This window comes from Rhopalosiphum padi, chromosome 3 (genome assembly GCF_020882245.1).
Source record: "Rhopalosiphum padi isolate XX-2018 chromosome 3, ASM2088224v1, whole genome shotgun sequence".
NCBI lineage: Eukaryota > Metazoa > Arthropoda > Insecta > Hemiptera > Aphididae > Rhopalosiphum > Rhopalosiphum padi.
This window is the reverse complement of record NC_083599.1, coordinates 24,721,479-24,737,742: the sequence shown is the minus strand read 5'-3', so window position 1 is coordinate 24,737,742 and position 16,264 is coordinate 24,721,479. Positions and strand designations below refer to the sequence as shown.

Genomic DNA, 16,264 nt, shown 5'->3' with positions numbered 1-16,264 from the left:
TTTTTAAATTTTATGGCAAATAATTATCATTAATTTTTGAATCTAAAATATATATGAACAAAGAATCTTGCAAAGATTTGTTATTAAACAAATGGTAAATTTAATAAAGTTCTAAAATTTGACAAAATGTAATACATACCATAAAAAACATATTGACATATTATATTAGGTATTATATTACAAACACCAACAATTAATACATACTGTCAGGTAGTTTAATTTGGTAATAAAATGATTTACAACACTGAATTTAACACCAATAGTATATACATGCTATAACATATATATATATATGTGTGTGTGTGTGTTGATATATATAAGTATATAATTTAATATAAATGTAAAATAAACGAAATGCTTAATCGTATAACTTGTAATTAATAAATCATACATGAAGATATTTTACTTAATGTTGAACACATATTATAGAAAAGAACTCATTATAATTATGTTTAAAGATATATTTAATTAACAATATACACCGAAATGTCTCGTACTCATAAATTCCCAGTCACCTAGCTCAAGTATAATTCCACTTAAGACTAACTATAGTACATAATATTTTGTGTGCAAACCAGTTGAACAATTTATATCTACTTGTAGTATAAAAATTATAAACTATACTAATAAATAACTAATTAATTACAGTAAAACTAATTGAATAGGAAACGATCAAAATACACAACCCGTTAAGACTACCTACTATGTAACTAGATTGATGTAACATTAGATGGGACCGAATAAAAATATTAGGAGAACCAACTATCCACTAGATTGGTATTCCAATATTTCCGAGACATTTGGCATACATAGTACATTATTATTATAAATAATTTATCGCAAACAGTTCTGATTTAAACATAATACAATAGTAAATAATATGATGAAATGTTTAATAGTATTTTTTGATAAATAAAAAGATTGCACGTGAACTTTCTCATCTCAATTTAAATACAAGTATATTATTTTTGTAAATATAATATGGAGATGAAATTGATAAACAGTCACTTTTTTTACTGTTTGGTAATTAACAATTTGTATTTTATTAAAAATCAACAATTTTTGTTAATTCATATAATTGTTAATAGAATATTGCCATTACAACTTAGAACTTATAATATAACCTTATACAATTTTGAACTTCTAAATCATATTATATTTTTTTATAAATAGTGCATTATATTTAACTTTAAATCAAAAATAATTAATATATTTTATTTAAATTGAGATTTTATAAAGGAAAAATTATAAAATACTTGTACATTGTACTTAAGTATTTCTAAAAATACCATTAAACTTTCCAGATAACTATTTATAATATATACCACAGATAAACAAATAACTATGAAATGTATAATAGAAATAATAATAATAATAATAATAATAATAATAATAATAATAATAATTATAATTAAAACAACGTACAAATTAATAGTACAATTTTACAACATTGTTTACTTAAATAAAATCTAGATTAAAACATTAAGCCTTAGAGGGAATGTATTTGGGACGAGAAACAAATTAATTTCAATATAAATACAAATTTAATAACATTTTGATTAAAAAAAAAAAAAAAAAACAATAATAATTAATATATTATACTTAAAAAAAAGGTGCCATTTTCAGATGAAATGTTACATTATATTTATAAAAATAATAACTAAATATGAAATGACGGTATTTACCTTTAAATAATAATAAATTTGTAAAAATAATTCATAGTAGATGAAGTTCTTATAAAAATGTTACGGTTTATGTTATAAGTTTAAATTGATCGATTAAATTTGGCTAATCAATTTATATAATATATACATATTTTTAACATGTAAATCTTACAATGTTTTTAAAATTCTTTTCATATTGCTAAACTTTATAGCAAATAAAGAAAACTTCTAACAAAACATTTACACAGTTCTTGGTATTTATTAAATTATTATTGGACTGTTTTAATTATTACTGATCGATATCAGTTAAATTGTAGATTATGGATTATATAAAATATTTGCCATTTAGTATTATTTACAGTAAGGAACCTAAAATTGTTAACTATTTGAAATAATTTAGTATATATTTTTCAATAGATTTTCTTGTATCATTTAGAAATATTAAGTAAACACAGACAGTAAAAATACTTAACAATACGGTTTTCTTCAAATGATCAAAAATACAAATTACAAAAATGATATACCACATGATATTTAATAAAGAGAGACTTCATAGGTAAATCATTATATTCAGTTTGGTTTACATTAATATGTAATCCCACAATAGTTTTGAATTAAGTTTTGATAAATATGAATTGAAATATTTTATGATATAACATGTGTGTAATAGTTAAATACTTGACTAATCATTAAAAATATATCATTCAAATGCAGTCACTTGAATAATTATTTAAAAAAATTATTTATTATGAATTGGGCTTTAATTTTTAACTTATCGTAATTTGTAATTAATAAACAATATAAAATATTTATATATATATCGAGATTTAATTAAGAAAAAAATGAGTTTCAATTGATATTTGATTAAAAACAAGTATTAAAAATTTACAACTAAATGGCAAAATCATTAACAAATAAAATGAATTTATATTTGATTTAATGTTTAATACATTAAACTGTATAATTTGTGATACATAGTCATATTAAATTAAATAATACATTTATTATATATATTTTTAATTCATTAAAACATGAATTTTAAATATATATATAGATTTATTTATAATATTGAACAGAAATAGTTATATAAAAACATTGTTATTTTAAAAAGTAGAAATCCCAAAAAAACATAAAAGATCATTTTAAACAAAATGTTAGTGCTTTTGAAAAATAATGACTGCATTTCAGCCATTAGATAATATTATGATGTATGAAATAGTTATCAAATAGATGGTGTAGTTTCCTATTATAATGATGTGATTATAACATAATTATTATGTTGTTTCTGATTTAAAACAAATTTATCTAAAATATATTTATAAAATACTATCCATTAATTCTGTTATAATACATTGAATAATAGCATATTCATAATAATGATTTAAATATAACTATTTACACTCTATTGACTATGAACCATCAAATTTCAAAAACGTGTCAGGAATGAACATGTCATTATAAACGTATTGCACTGATTTTTATGGCAAGAGCTTTTAAATCTATAACGTTAAAATTTCAAGATACAATCATATTTTTTACTATTGGATGTAATATTCTGTTATTATTGCAGCAGATTCAGTCTGATTCTAAATCTCGCATCAAAATAAATGTTAGGTACATTAAGATATAATAATGTACCCTTATTGGAGTGCCAACAGTTATGGTTTTACAATACAGAAACGACTAGGACACAAACAGCAATACAAGAATATTGAAATAGTTTACTTAATAATATGATATGAGATTAATAATTACAACTTCAAAGAAATATTGTTTTCTAAATAGTTATAATTTGATAACCTAAATGATTTTAATTGCATCATTGAAATACTAATAAATATATTGATTTGTTAAGTTGACAATTTGTCGTCAACATTACTGTAATTTTAATTTTAATTTGAAAGGTGAAAAATATTTTTATAGATTGAGAATAAAAAATAATATACCACAGAATAATGATGACAGATCTACCAATTAGTAATAGTATTTTTTATATCGTATACCTCTCAATAGGGATAACATAATTAGTAGTTATTTATCCAAAGTTTAAAAACGTGACTATCATATAGTATAATTCAAACTAGAGAATAGATATCAAGTTTGGTCGTTAATATAAAACTGTTACTAATAAATGATAGTAACAGAGAAAAGTTATATAGATTGTTTATATAAAACTTATATCAGCTTCCTTAATTTTACCATACAAATTAAAATGCTATACAAGAAAAGAAATTAAGTAAATTTATCTGATGCTTACTATTTTCATTTTTAATTAAATAATTCAAAATAAACATCATTCAATAATGTTATTCTGTGAATCTTAATTAACATGAGAAAATGTATTGATAAATTATATAATTTTAAACTGCATACCTTTTCATAACATTTTAGCTGGGGATGAGTTTGATTTAGTTATACACTAAATAATAGTGTAAATAGAAAACTAAAGAAACACTTATGCTGACAAATAATAATACTAATATAAAAAAATTTACCCAGATCAAAATATAATATGCCAAATACTTGTAAATAGATATATGCACAAGCTCTATAAACACCAATTTAAAATTCAGGCACAATACACTGTATATAATAAATTCAGTTTATACTGTATTTAAAAGTTATTTCATGTCTTTAATATTTTTTTGGGAATCTACAAAGTTTTTAACTCATAGTGATAGTTTTTGTTAAACGCTTAAGGCAGTTTATGACAAATTATCAATTGTGGATTTAAAAGTCTGACAAAAAAAAGATGAATAACAACCCGATGATGGTGAGATGAAAAAAATGGTGAACAATACTGAATGTTACAAAAAAAAAAAAATTAAATGCATTTTAATACTACATTAATGAAAAAAAAAAGCTTAAGTTATAATCAATTGTAATTATTTGCCACTTTATGTTTCTTGGTCACCATACAATTGTCATCACTCCTTAATCAGTATGTAGTTCATCGATTGTCTTCAACGTCCCTAAACTAATATATATCCAGGCCAATTACATTTTCTCCTGCTCCTCCAAATCCTGACAAATTATAATCGCCCATGCCACTTCCACTATCTTCTCTCGGTGTCCCTGGGCCACCTGGCGCAGGTGAATTTTTCATACCATCTAGTCCTTCACCGTTCAAAACCGAATTCATTGTATTAGGACCCATTGGTCCTAATGGTCCACTATCTGATGCATTATTCATTGGAAAATCCTAAAAATAGTTTTATATATTTTAAGGAAACAGTAATTGAGTTTGAAATATACATATTTGTCAAAATTCTCTTAATTTATAACTTACACCAGGCATATTCCCTCCGGTAACCGGCTTCATCATTGTGTACATACTTTCTCCTCCAGAGTTTGAAGAATCTTGAACATTATTGCTCAAATTAAGATCATAAATAACTTAATGAACTACCTATATTTATTTATTTTACCTTGAGGACTTTGCATAATTGGTGTGCCTGGTCCAGGAGGGCCGCCTGATCCCGAGGGTCCCTAGATAATATTTTATTTAATACCCTAAATCTCTCTTTATCAATATTTTTACTGAATCGCAGTTAAAACTATTAAAACTATAAGTATCCACATTAATCTAATTTAGAAAAAAAGGTTATGTTGTGTATTTTTAAAATAAAATATTAAATTTAAACTTACTCCATACGCTCCTGGTGATGATGATGAATAACTCATTGGCTGAAAAAATATTAATAAAACATATCAATTAGTTCAATGAATTCCTTTTTTTCTTAAGGTGACTGAATTACACTTCATGAATTATAATTCTAACAAAAACATTTGATTAAGAGAAAAATGAATCCTATACAATATTTGTATTTGTAAATTACAACTTTTACTGTTGAGGCCATGTGCCATCACAATTTAATTCAATCACGATCAATGTCAATTATTAAAGTTTTATATTCAATAAATATTAAAACTTGTTTCTAAATATTTTAAATTATATCAATATTTTTTTTTTAATTTTTCGACAATTTCGCTTTGAAAACCCTGATATTTTTATAAATTAGATTCATCTGGTAATTAAACAAGAAATTATCAAAAAACACTATACCAAAATCATTTATCGTTGATACAATATTCAAAGATAAGTAATTAATTGTATCATTTTTTGTCAATTATAATAGTATTTATTAATAATAACTTCATACATTTTAGAGTTAAATGATAAATAGAATCTATAAATGTTACTTTGAAGCAGATGACACAATGAAAGGCTTAATATATGTTAATAGATAGTATAATTGTTAATATAGTATGTAGTAGGTAATGTAGTACATAATTCATTAATTCATTATATACTCTGGTATAGGGATTGTATTAGTTGTTCCACAATGTAAACCATCAAAATATTGTATGTTATTGCAAGATGTCTTTAGGGTTACCAGGTTTGATTTTGAGCAGTCGCTAAATTAATCAAAACCTTAAATGGTGATGTAAATAAATATAAATAAAAAAAAGTTTATTAGCTTTAGTAATACAGTGAAACTTTCATAAAACGAACTTCTATTTTACGAAATATTTTTAAAAACTATGACCTTCATTGTTATTGATGCAAACGAGTATACATACAAATTTTCTCTTCGTCCGTACAAAAAAAAATGTCAAAACGTAAATGTTTATCTATCACCAATAAATTTTAAATTTTAAACAAAGTCAATGAAGGTGTTAAAAAAAAAAAAAAATTAATAATGATTTATAAACTTTTTACAAAAAAAAAAGTACAATTTAAAAAAACAATAAACAAACAAAACTCACTGATTATTTTACTAAAAATTAAATTTGTATAATGATATATAATGTTGTTTTTACATAACACATTCAACATAGAAGTATATACATACATACATACATAATTACATTTTAAAAAAAGTTGAAAAAATACATTTTTTTTGTTGCTTATTCGACTTTTTTATATAGAAGTTTCACTGTAAATATATCATTATTTTTATTAGGGAAGTATGGTACATAAAAAATTATTAGCTTTAGTTTTTCTGTTATCAGATATATATAATAACTGATAAGTAACACATCTATTAAATTAGCATTTTATTTTGATTCAAATAGTTCAATTCTCTTATGAAAGAAACCGATTTCATTTTTGAGACTATTATTTTATTGTTTTAATCAGATACTACAGAACTAAGATAATTGATTTTAAACAAAAGTGACTCCAATTTAGAATCGTGAAAATTAAAGTTCTTTTTATATCTAATAAATGATTGTTACTTTATTTTGAAGGTTCCATTAAAATCAATGTAATTTTTAATTTGTTATTATTTAATATTTAGTTTACATAATTCACTTTAAAAAACTATTTATGTATTAAAGACTAAAATAGCAAAAATAATAAATATAAAATGTATATATTTAATTATAAACAAAATTAAATAGTAATATTTGTGTTGTAGAGTATTGGTTTTAATATTAGTTCAAAGTTTATGCAAAAATTTATCAGGTTATCAGTTTTATGTTGTATGAGAGAATCAGATATTGAAAAAAGTTTAACCTATTATTATTAATATCATTTTTAATCAGTTTTTAGTATCACAATTCATTAGTATAATAAAGAAAGAAAATAAAAAGGTTGTATTCAAATTCTGTAAAAAAAAACAATATTAAAAGCACCACACCGACATTTTAATTTAACTCAACGCAATAATAGCTAATCAATAACAATGCACATGTTAATTAAACAACAGTTTAACTAGTGCTATTTGGTAAACTTGATATGTATTTATATAACTTTATCACGGCAAATCTATGAAAATTAAATATAATAATATTATAAAGAATAAAATGAGAATAGATAACTCACAGTATTTGCATTTGGTTGCCATTGTGGCCTTCCAACAAGTCCACCCATAGATAAAGGCATGTTTGGTCCGCCACCACCAGGGCCTAAGGTTGTATTAGGCGGAGGTCCACGCATTCCAGGGCTATAAGATCCTAATGGACTCATGTTTTGAGTGTTTTGACCTCGAGGAGGATTCATACGAGGATTCATTGGTCCCATACCTCCTGTTCATTAAAAAAAAAAAAAAAACACATGAAAAATGTAAATTTTTTTTATATATATAATATATAATAAATTACATTTACATAAGCAACAACTAATTATGAAGTGCATATAATGAACAAACATAATACGTTGAAGTATAGTTCTTATAACTTGAATATTAAAACAATATATGTATTTTTAATGTATTAATTTAATGTGCTTTAAAATAAATTTGTAACAAACAAATAATAAATACATTATTATGAAATTATAGATTAACAAATAAATATCAATTAATTAAAACAACCTTAATAAAATAAAATAAAAATTTAAGCAACCGAATTAGAAAAATTGTATCAATCCAAACTATAAATAATTAATAATTAAGACTTCCAACAATTATTTATTGAAATACCATTTTATTTATTTTAGAATTAATAAAAATAATAATAGATATTATGGCACTCAACTGGTAACAAAAAGTATATACCTTATGAGTAAATCTAGGTAAAGTATCAGATGATAAAATATCCACAATTAAAATGTATGCTTCGCCATTGAACAAGTTTGAGTTCAATAAGGAATCATAGTATCTAATGAAAAATTATTATGAGTGGAAATATACCGTTGGCCTATAACACTAAAAATATTTTATTATATTTATATTGTTATTAGTAATTTATTTTTCTAACAATAGGTTAACTAATTTTTGGCAAAAACACATTTATATTATATAGTAATTATAAATTATTATAACATAATTAATATTTAATATAATATTGTTATCTATTATAAACTTAAAAGTCAATACCGATGTGCTGTTAAAAGGTATAATTAGATTTGTGGTATAAATATTGTGAACTAAATCTAAATATTTTGAAAAATTTCTTGTTTAGAGAAAATAATGATAAATGCCATAACAAAAAATTAACTAAAAAAAGTTGTTTTTCATCAAAACATTTATTGTTACGCAAAGAATCTTAAATGCATATTAAATTACAAGAAATTTAATTAAAAATGCATCTATGAAGTATGTTAGTAATGAATTATACAGTATTTTATTAATGTGTTTCAATGATGTGAAAGCATTTTAATAATTTAGTAATATTAAAATGACAATTTTTATGTTTTTCAAAAATTGTATTATACAGAATAAAATGTTTTAGTTAGTATATTAGATGTAAACTAGCTATAAAATTAATAAAATAATATTGTACTCAATGAAATATTTTTAATGAATTAATATTAAATCAAGAGTATATTAAAACTGTTTAACACTAATATAACACTAATAGTCAGGCTTAGGATATGGCCAGGGTTTTATTTTGGGAGACAAGCTAAAAAAAGTTAGTAAGTAATATTAAACATTCTAATAATTTAAACAAAAATGAAATTTGTAATGACCTATACATTATAATCATTTAGTAATTTTTTTATAACATATAATTAATTATTAATTATACAAGTATAAAAAAAATTGTAGAATTCAGATCCTATCTTTCTGGCTATGTCTCTGCTAATGGTATTGCATAGCTTGGTTTTAGATATTTTTAATGTGGACATTTATTAGATTCACTTTAATAATATATTTATAACTAGTTAGAACGAACTGATCCATTTGCCTAACTCACAGTTAGTTAAACCCACTTTTGTTTATTAAAATAGTCAATATCCAACAATTAGTCCAATGTTTAAATATATTATCTAAGTTAAAAGTACAGATTTTTTTTTTTTTAAATTTGACAAAATAATACTGTTTTATAAATATTTAATTAAAAAAAAAAAAAAATTAACACTTATTTAAAATTTGTATTCAGACGTATGTTGATCAAATTTTACTTTTCAACAAAAAAAAATTGCTAAAGTAAAACAATTTTTAGTTAAATATTTTTTGTTTTAATTAAATGAAAATTTATATTCAAAGCATAATTATTAGCAATAAATTATTTATTCAATAATCAGATTTTACAAAAATTTTATACTTCTTAAAGTAACATTTAAAATAAAAATGTAGAAAAGCAGCCGTGTAGTACAACAAATAAAATAAAAAAAATAATGGAAATAATTTTTAAGTTTCTTAACTAAATAATTCGAATTTTGCTACATTTGTAGTAAACTATAATCCTTTTATTCATTTTTTATATTAATTGAAAATATAATTCACCAAATATAAACACACATTTTAATTACTTAACAACATCAAACACAATTTATGAGTTTGAATTAAGTATGTATCAAGGGAAATGGCAGTGGTTAATAACTATATTTATGTATTTATGATGAAAACTTATTAAAAATTACCATAGAACAAAATGGAATAATTCACATTTTTTAGATTTTTATACTGCCATTTCTCTTAACAATTAAAATTGCTATACCATGCTTTTTAAAAAAAAAAAAAAAATCAACAATGAATATATCATAATAATAACTTTAAAATATGAATCCAATACAAAAATCCAAAAATAAAATAAAAAAATAAAGATATTTAATTTAAAATGACTTAAAAAATTAATATAAATTCCAAGAAAACCAATAGTGTTATTTTATCATCATTATTAAAACATAAACTACAAAATATTTGAGTTAAGAAATAGTGTGCATAGTAAAATTTAAATAATACTGGCCTACCTTGCCAACCTACAACATATTCTCCAGCTTCACCTACAGGAGAAAAAATTATTAAGCAAATAATTGATTAGTTATGTATTTTATACTTTCATTCTTAATTAATAAAAATTAGTAAAATATAACCTAATTACACAACAAATATTTTTTATTGTTTAATAATTATGATTTTACATTAGATTTGATGTTTTAACATAACATGCCAATACCATAGAATAGTTTACCTTGTCTTAAAGGATCCATCCCAGGCATCATTGGTTGACCTGTAGGCTAAAATATAAATATAAATTATTTAAAAGTTACTCATGTTTTATAGTGATAATTTTATAATTGTTAACTTACAGAATTAAAATCATTTCCTAATTGTGACATGCGAATTCCAGGCCTTGGACCACCTGGATATCGAGGACCCATAAAAGGCTAATACAAAATAAAATATCAACATGTAAATTTGACTTTTACATTGTGCAATTAAATATTTAAAATAAAATAATTAATAACAAACCTGATTTGATAACATTTGTCCATGTGACGGTGGTTGAGAATGAGGAGATTGTTGTGCTGAAGGATGACTTGGAGGTGATGGTCTCATTGAAGCATTCTAAATTGTATTCAATGAAATTATTTTTATTTAATTATATGACTGCTATTAAAATTTATAAATAATTTTAAAATATACGAACTGGAAAAAATCCACCAGGCATTGGACCTCCTGGCATTCCATCATTTGGAGGCATTTGTCCTAAAGGACTAGGAGAAGGTCCAGCATTCTATAAATAAATATATTTTATTTAATTGTCTTGTTAATATTAGTTAATAAAAATAAACATTTTGTGATCTTAATTACTTACATGTGCAATACCATTTACACCATATCCTGAATTTACAAAACCCTATAAAAAAATAAAAAATTACAATTATTATAATAACTAATAACTATGTATAATAATTTTTGTAACTATTCAAATGCATACATAATCATGAAATGCTTTAGCTTCACTTGAATGTTCACATGTATCACGGCGCTCTGGAGCTGCACAATATAAATCCCAAAATACACTAAAAATATAAATCAAGTTTATTAAAAATATAATTTGTAAAAGTGAAAAGTATATAGCATTAAATAGTTTTGACGATGTATGCATTAGGCTATAATAAATGTTAAAACAATCATTAGTATACTAGAATTTAGGAAATAGCTAATTAAATTAAATAAAATTTTATAGTTATTATAATCAAAAAATATAAATATTCAAAATTAATTTTCAATTCTAAATTTAATCATCATAATTTAATTTTAATAATAAATATACTACTTAATATCTGATAATAAAATTATGTATGAATTAAAATAATTTAATGAATGATTGTTTACAATGTTTTATCAAATTATGACAGATATAAACCTAATAGGAAATTTAAGAAAATCTGAACCAATTTTTAATTAAAGCATTTCGCTAGTCGAGTTTTTATAATAAAACATTATAAATAATATTTAAAAAAATAAAACAATGATTACTTTTAGTTATTTATAATTTCTAAAAAAATATTTACTAAAAAAAATTATATAATATATAAAGTACATACACAATTTCCAACTGATAAATGTACATTTACAATAAATTCCTAATTATACTACTACCCATTAATCGCATGTAAATACACTATATAAATACGCTTGTCGCTCAACAAACATTCAACATATCATAAAATGTCAGTGTTAAAATCTTTTTGATCTTATACATGAAATAAAGAAAAAAAATCAAATATGCATATACTAATTAGGGTCTTATCACTGAATAGTTTCCCTTCTTATCATTCATATATCTGTAAATAATGATGTATATCAGCTACTTTGTTTTTGCATATCTGTGTACATATTGTATAAGTTGTTAATATTTAATCAAAATCCCACTTTAACGGTTTTTGAATAACAAAAAATACTGAAAATTAATTTCTAAACTCTTCTAAGCATATAAAGATATAATTAGTCGACATTTTTATAAATACAAATAAAACTTAGTTTGTACAATTAAATTACTTACCACCACCAAGAATGCAAAAATCCTGGTGGTTCGCCAAGTGTGATATTCTTTTCCCATCTAATCTAAAATAATAAACAAAAATAGCTAATATTAGTAAATAATTTATTATTTGGCAAATTATAATGAATAATAAAAATTAGTACATCCTATAATTAACATATTCTACCTAATATAAACATATATATTGAAATAAATATAGAAAAAATAAATTGTAATAAGTACTCACTTCATTTAAAAATGTTTGAGCTGCTTTCTGAGCTCCAATATGTAATAAATACTCATAAACGTACAATGCTAACCTAAAACAAATAAATATCAAAAATTATTCCAATCATTCTTATTAATTTATATATATATAATTAAGACTAGATTTATAATAAACAATGAAACCTCTAAATAGCAAACACTCTTATTTAAAGATGTCCACTATTCAGAGTAAGTACATTTTTAAATTTTTAAAAAGTAAATTTGTAAAAGCAAAAAAATATGCATTAGATTAAATTAAATTATAATATTATTATTTAATGTTTTAATGATATCATAATTTTAATATTTTAATAATACATATGTATTTAAGTAAACATAAAAATGTTTTTAAAAAAAATGCATATACATACATAAATACAATTGAATTTGGTGTAAAAAAAATTGGTCACTGAACAAGTTTGTATCGTTATACTATTGCAAGTATATTTTACTGTTATCTTTTTATAATTATTTTTATATTAAAATTAAAATAGGTGTTCGATATTCAAAGATTTTTATTAAAAGTAGTGAAAATGACCCCATTTCCAAAAAAAAAAAAAACCATTTGCTATTGGAAGATATCTATTAAGGAAAGTTTCACTGTATAGTGTAAATATTTTAACATCTATCACACTCCTTTTTCAGCATTTATAGTTAAACTTGCTGTCTCCTTAAACTCAAATTTTAGATTTGAAAAGGTTTAGTTTTGAATCTATTTATTTAACATACTTTCAAAAAATTTCAATCAACAAAAAAGGAGATGCCAGTTAACCAAAATAGCTTAATTGGTTTTACTAGATTGATATAATTATAAAATATATAATTTTGAGTTTCAAAACAGAAATTTGAAAACCAACAACATTCATTCCTTAATATTCTAATAATACTTCAAATATGCACAATATTTTTATTGAAAATTAGTTATATCAGCAAAAGCTCAACCTCTCAAATTGCACTAGTAAGAACAAGTGATTAAATATTGTATTAAAATAACCAAAATTACGTTAATAAACATTTTTTTTTTATTAATAACTAATCATAGCATTTTATTTATTACTTACATTAGGTTAGGTAAATAAATTAAAAATTGATAGATATAGTTTTATATTTATAGAATGATGTTAGTACAGTACACAACCATATAATATTAATTTTCAATTATCTAACTATTAACTGTTAAGTAAATTTATTATTAAAATTAGTGTTTATTTTAATTCTTAATTTGTACATGCATTACAACAAAATTCAATAGTTAGAAAACACAAGTATTTATATCAAACTGATCGATCAAATAATCATACTATTTTTGTTTCATATGTTTTTGCTTTGCCTAATCAATTTGTTTTAAAATCCAAAACCTTAATATATAATATACATTAATTTAAAATACAAAGTGATTTATTACTTAAGTACAAAACTTAAGATTTTATTAACAACTAATGAGCTTTAACAATAAGTATCAAAGTTTTTCAACATTTTTAAAAGTGCAATGACCAATGCTATATATAAATGTTTATTTCTAGTAATTATTTTAAGCATAAATGAAGTTTGTAATCAATTAATTTACGATATGAGTATGGAGTATTGGAGTGTGATTATAGTAGAGAAGATAATATTTTAATTCATAAATATACAGATTATAATAAAGTCAATAATAACTCATAGGTGATTCAAAAGTAAAGTATTGTTAATAGTCATAGAAAAAATCAAAACAATAATAATTAATAAAATTACATAAGTACTTTAAGTTTGATAGTTAATACCTAACTACTTAATAAACTATAAATACATAAGATAAATCTTAACCGATAAAAATATTATTTATATGAATTGTATTTATATTTTATAGTTATCTAGAGTTAACACCTAATAATAGGTACTATATTAATTAGTTAAATTTAAAATTTCAAAAAAAAAATAACACAACAAACAAATGAAATAACTACGCAATATATTATATTTACGTACATAGATGTACCAATTGTAATCTAAACTTGGAATGAAAATAGTGACTCACTTTTCTCTAGCCTGAGCATCTGATGGCACTGTTGCGCCCTTTCCTTTTGCATACATCTCAATTTAAATTTGTTTAGTAGCTTTGACTTCAAACAAACCCTGCAATTACGGCAGCAACAAAATAGGCCACACTATACAGACAATGACAAAAGCGCAATTGTTGTCATTGTAGTGTATATTGTAATAGTTGTTTTCAGGCACGTTTAGATACTTGTATACTGTCCTTGGTCAGTTACTTGCAAATCAACGCCTGGGCAAAGGAAATAAGCACTGAACGTATCGAGTCCCGCGTCTTCGTTTTGTGCGTCAGATAAAATACGAGTCAAACGATTCAAACAGCCGTTTCACGAAATTAATTCAAGATTGGTATAAAACATTCGATGGTCGCGATGGTTTAGAGATACAAACTTAATTATCCACGCACGATTTCGACACTTGTTTTGCTCCAGAGTGCATACACTCGATCTAAGGAGTACGTACCTCCAATAAAATACACGTTTACGGTCGTGATTATATTATATTTTTATCAATGAACGGACAGATGGACGGACGACTGAATGTAATAAAACGAGCGCGGAAAGAGTAAAACAAATAAAATCTATTTGAAAGAATAAAAAACACTATATTCTTTTTCCTCCCCGAAAAATTAAATCGATGCGGAGAAAAATATCAGAGCATTACCTACGATCGAGGTGCAGCGGGTAGAGACGACGTCCAAGATAGTCCTTTCCGAAAATGATAATAATCAAACATTGATAAATGGCCGCGGTGTTGCCAACCACCCGGACCACACGCTTCCACTACTATTATCGCCTACCCCTTCACTAAAGGTACGTCCCACCTACAATACTGCAGCTCGCCGCGTAAGAGTACCGCGTCCGATGACTGAGAAAACACAAAACGAAACAATAAAAAAATAAATTACAAAAATATTATCACCAGTGGGCAGTGATTCGGGTTCCCCACTTAGTACTACTTACACGGTCATATCAAAACAGCCGAAATGACGCGTATCGTTTTTTCTACAGCGTACAAATAATACGGTACACGGCAAAGTGCTCAAATTATTAAAATAAAAATACAATTCACCCGTGTATTGATCCCCAGTTGAAAAAAATTGTTTTTCCATTTTATCGCAATAATTGAATAGGTAACAAATAGTATTTTTCAATCAAATATTTTTATTATTATAGCTACTTGTTTCCAAATAATATAATTTATTGCCTACATGGCTACACATTACACATAGGTATATGGTTATTCTCAAATTGAAGCTAATCTATTGCCAATCATAATATATTTTACCGATTAACAAATATATTTATTGAACAGTGAACACAATAATTAGATTAACTTATAAACAAAAAAAATTACATAAAAACTAAAATATTTCACAGTAACTAAATAGAATACCTATAGACCAGATGAGAACGTTAAAATGTAACAACTAGCGGGCAATGGACATGAGAGTATGGAAAGGGTTCTAGGTCACTTTATACGGTCGAGCATCAAAAGTGCGAAACGCGGACACTTTGTACTATTATAAAGACATAAAGTATAAACATACCTATGCATATTTATATACAATTATTAAAATTTTTATTAAATTTAAATATTATTTGGTGAATCTAAGTATCTTAAAAATTCTCCCA

At 23.3% G+C, this 16,264-nt stretch overlaps 1 protein-coding gene across 3 annotated transcripts; it reads right to left on the bottom strand.

Moving 5' to 3' along the window:
• Window positions 1-355: 355 nt before the first annotated feature.
• Window positions 356-15,354, bottom strand: LOC132924487 (single-stranded DNA-binding protein 3-like). 3 transcript variants are annotated; one of them, XM_060988840.1, is made up of 15 exons: window positions 14,614-15,353; window positions 12,577-12,649; window positions 12,351-12,412; window positions 11,280-11,364; window positions 11,157-11,198; window positions 10,989-11,075; window positions 10,811-10,906; window positions 10,648-10,725; window positions 10,530-10,575; window positions 10,309-10,341; window positions 7,495-7,697; window positions 5,313-5,351; window positions 5,093-5,153; window positions 4,954-5,024; window positions 356-4,866 (listed from the first exon to the last, which is right to left on the bottom strand). In XM_060988840.1, the coding sequence occupies exons 1-15, from the start codon at window positions 14,667-14,669 to the stop codon at window positions 4,642-4,644; spliced, it is 1,257 nt and encodes a 418-aa protein (XP_060844823.1). In that variant the 5' UTR covers window positions 14,670-15,353; the 3' UTR covers window positions 356-4,641. The 3 variants fall into 3 exon arrangements, with proteins under 3 accessions (XP_060844823.1, XP_060844824.1, XP_060844825.1); XM_060988841.1 differs by lacking the exon at window positions 10,309-10,341; XM_060988842.1 differs by lacking the exons at window positions 4,954-5,024; window positions 5,093-5,153 and having other exon boundaries at window positions 14,614-15,354.
• Window positions 15,355-16,264: the final 910 nt, after the last annotated feature.

Excerpts from the sequence above, each read along its gene's own strand:
- LOC132924487 (XM_060988840.1), bottom strand. The coding sequence starts at position 14,669 with ATGTATGCAAAAGGAAAGGGCGCAACAGTGCCATCAGATGCTCAGGCT. Across the intron at positions 10,907-10,988 it reads TGCCTGGTGGATTTTTTCCA|AATGCTTCAATGAGACCATC; the intron begins GTTCGTATATTT and ends AATACAATTTAG. Across the intron at positions 10,342-10,529 it reads GATGGATCCTTTAAGACAAG|GTGAAGCTGGAGAATATGTT; the intron begins GTAAACTATTCT and ends TTTCTCCTGTAG.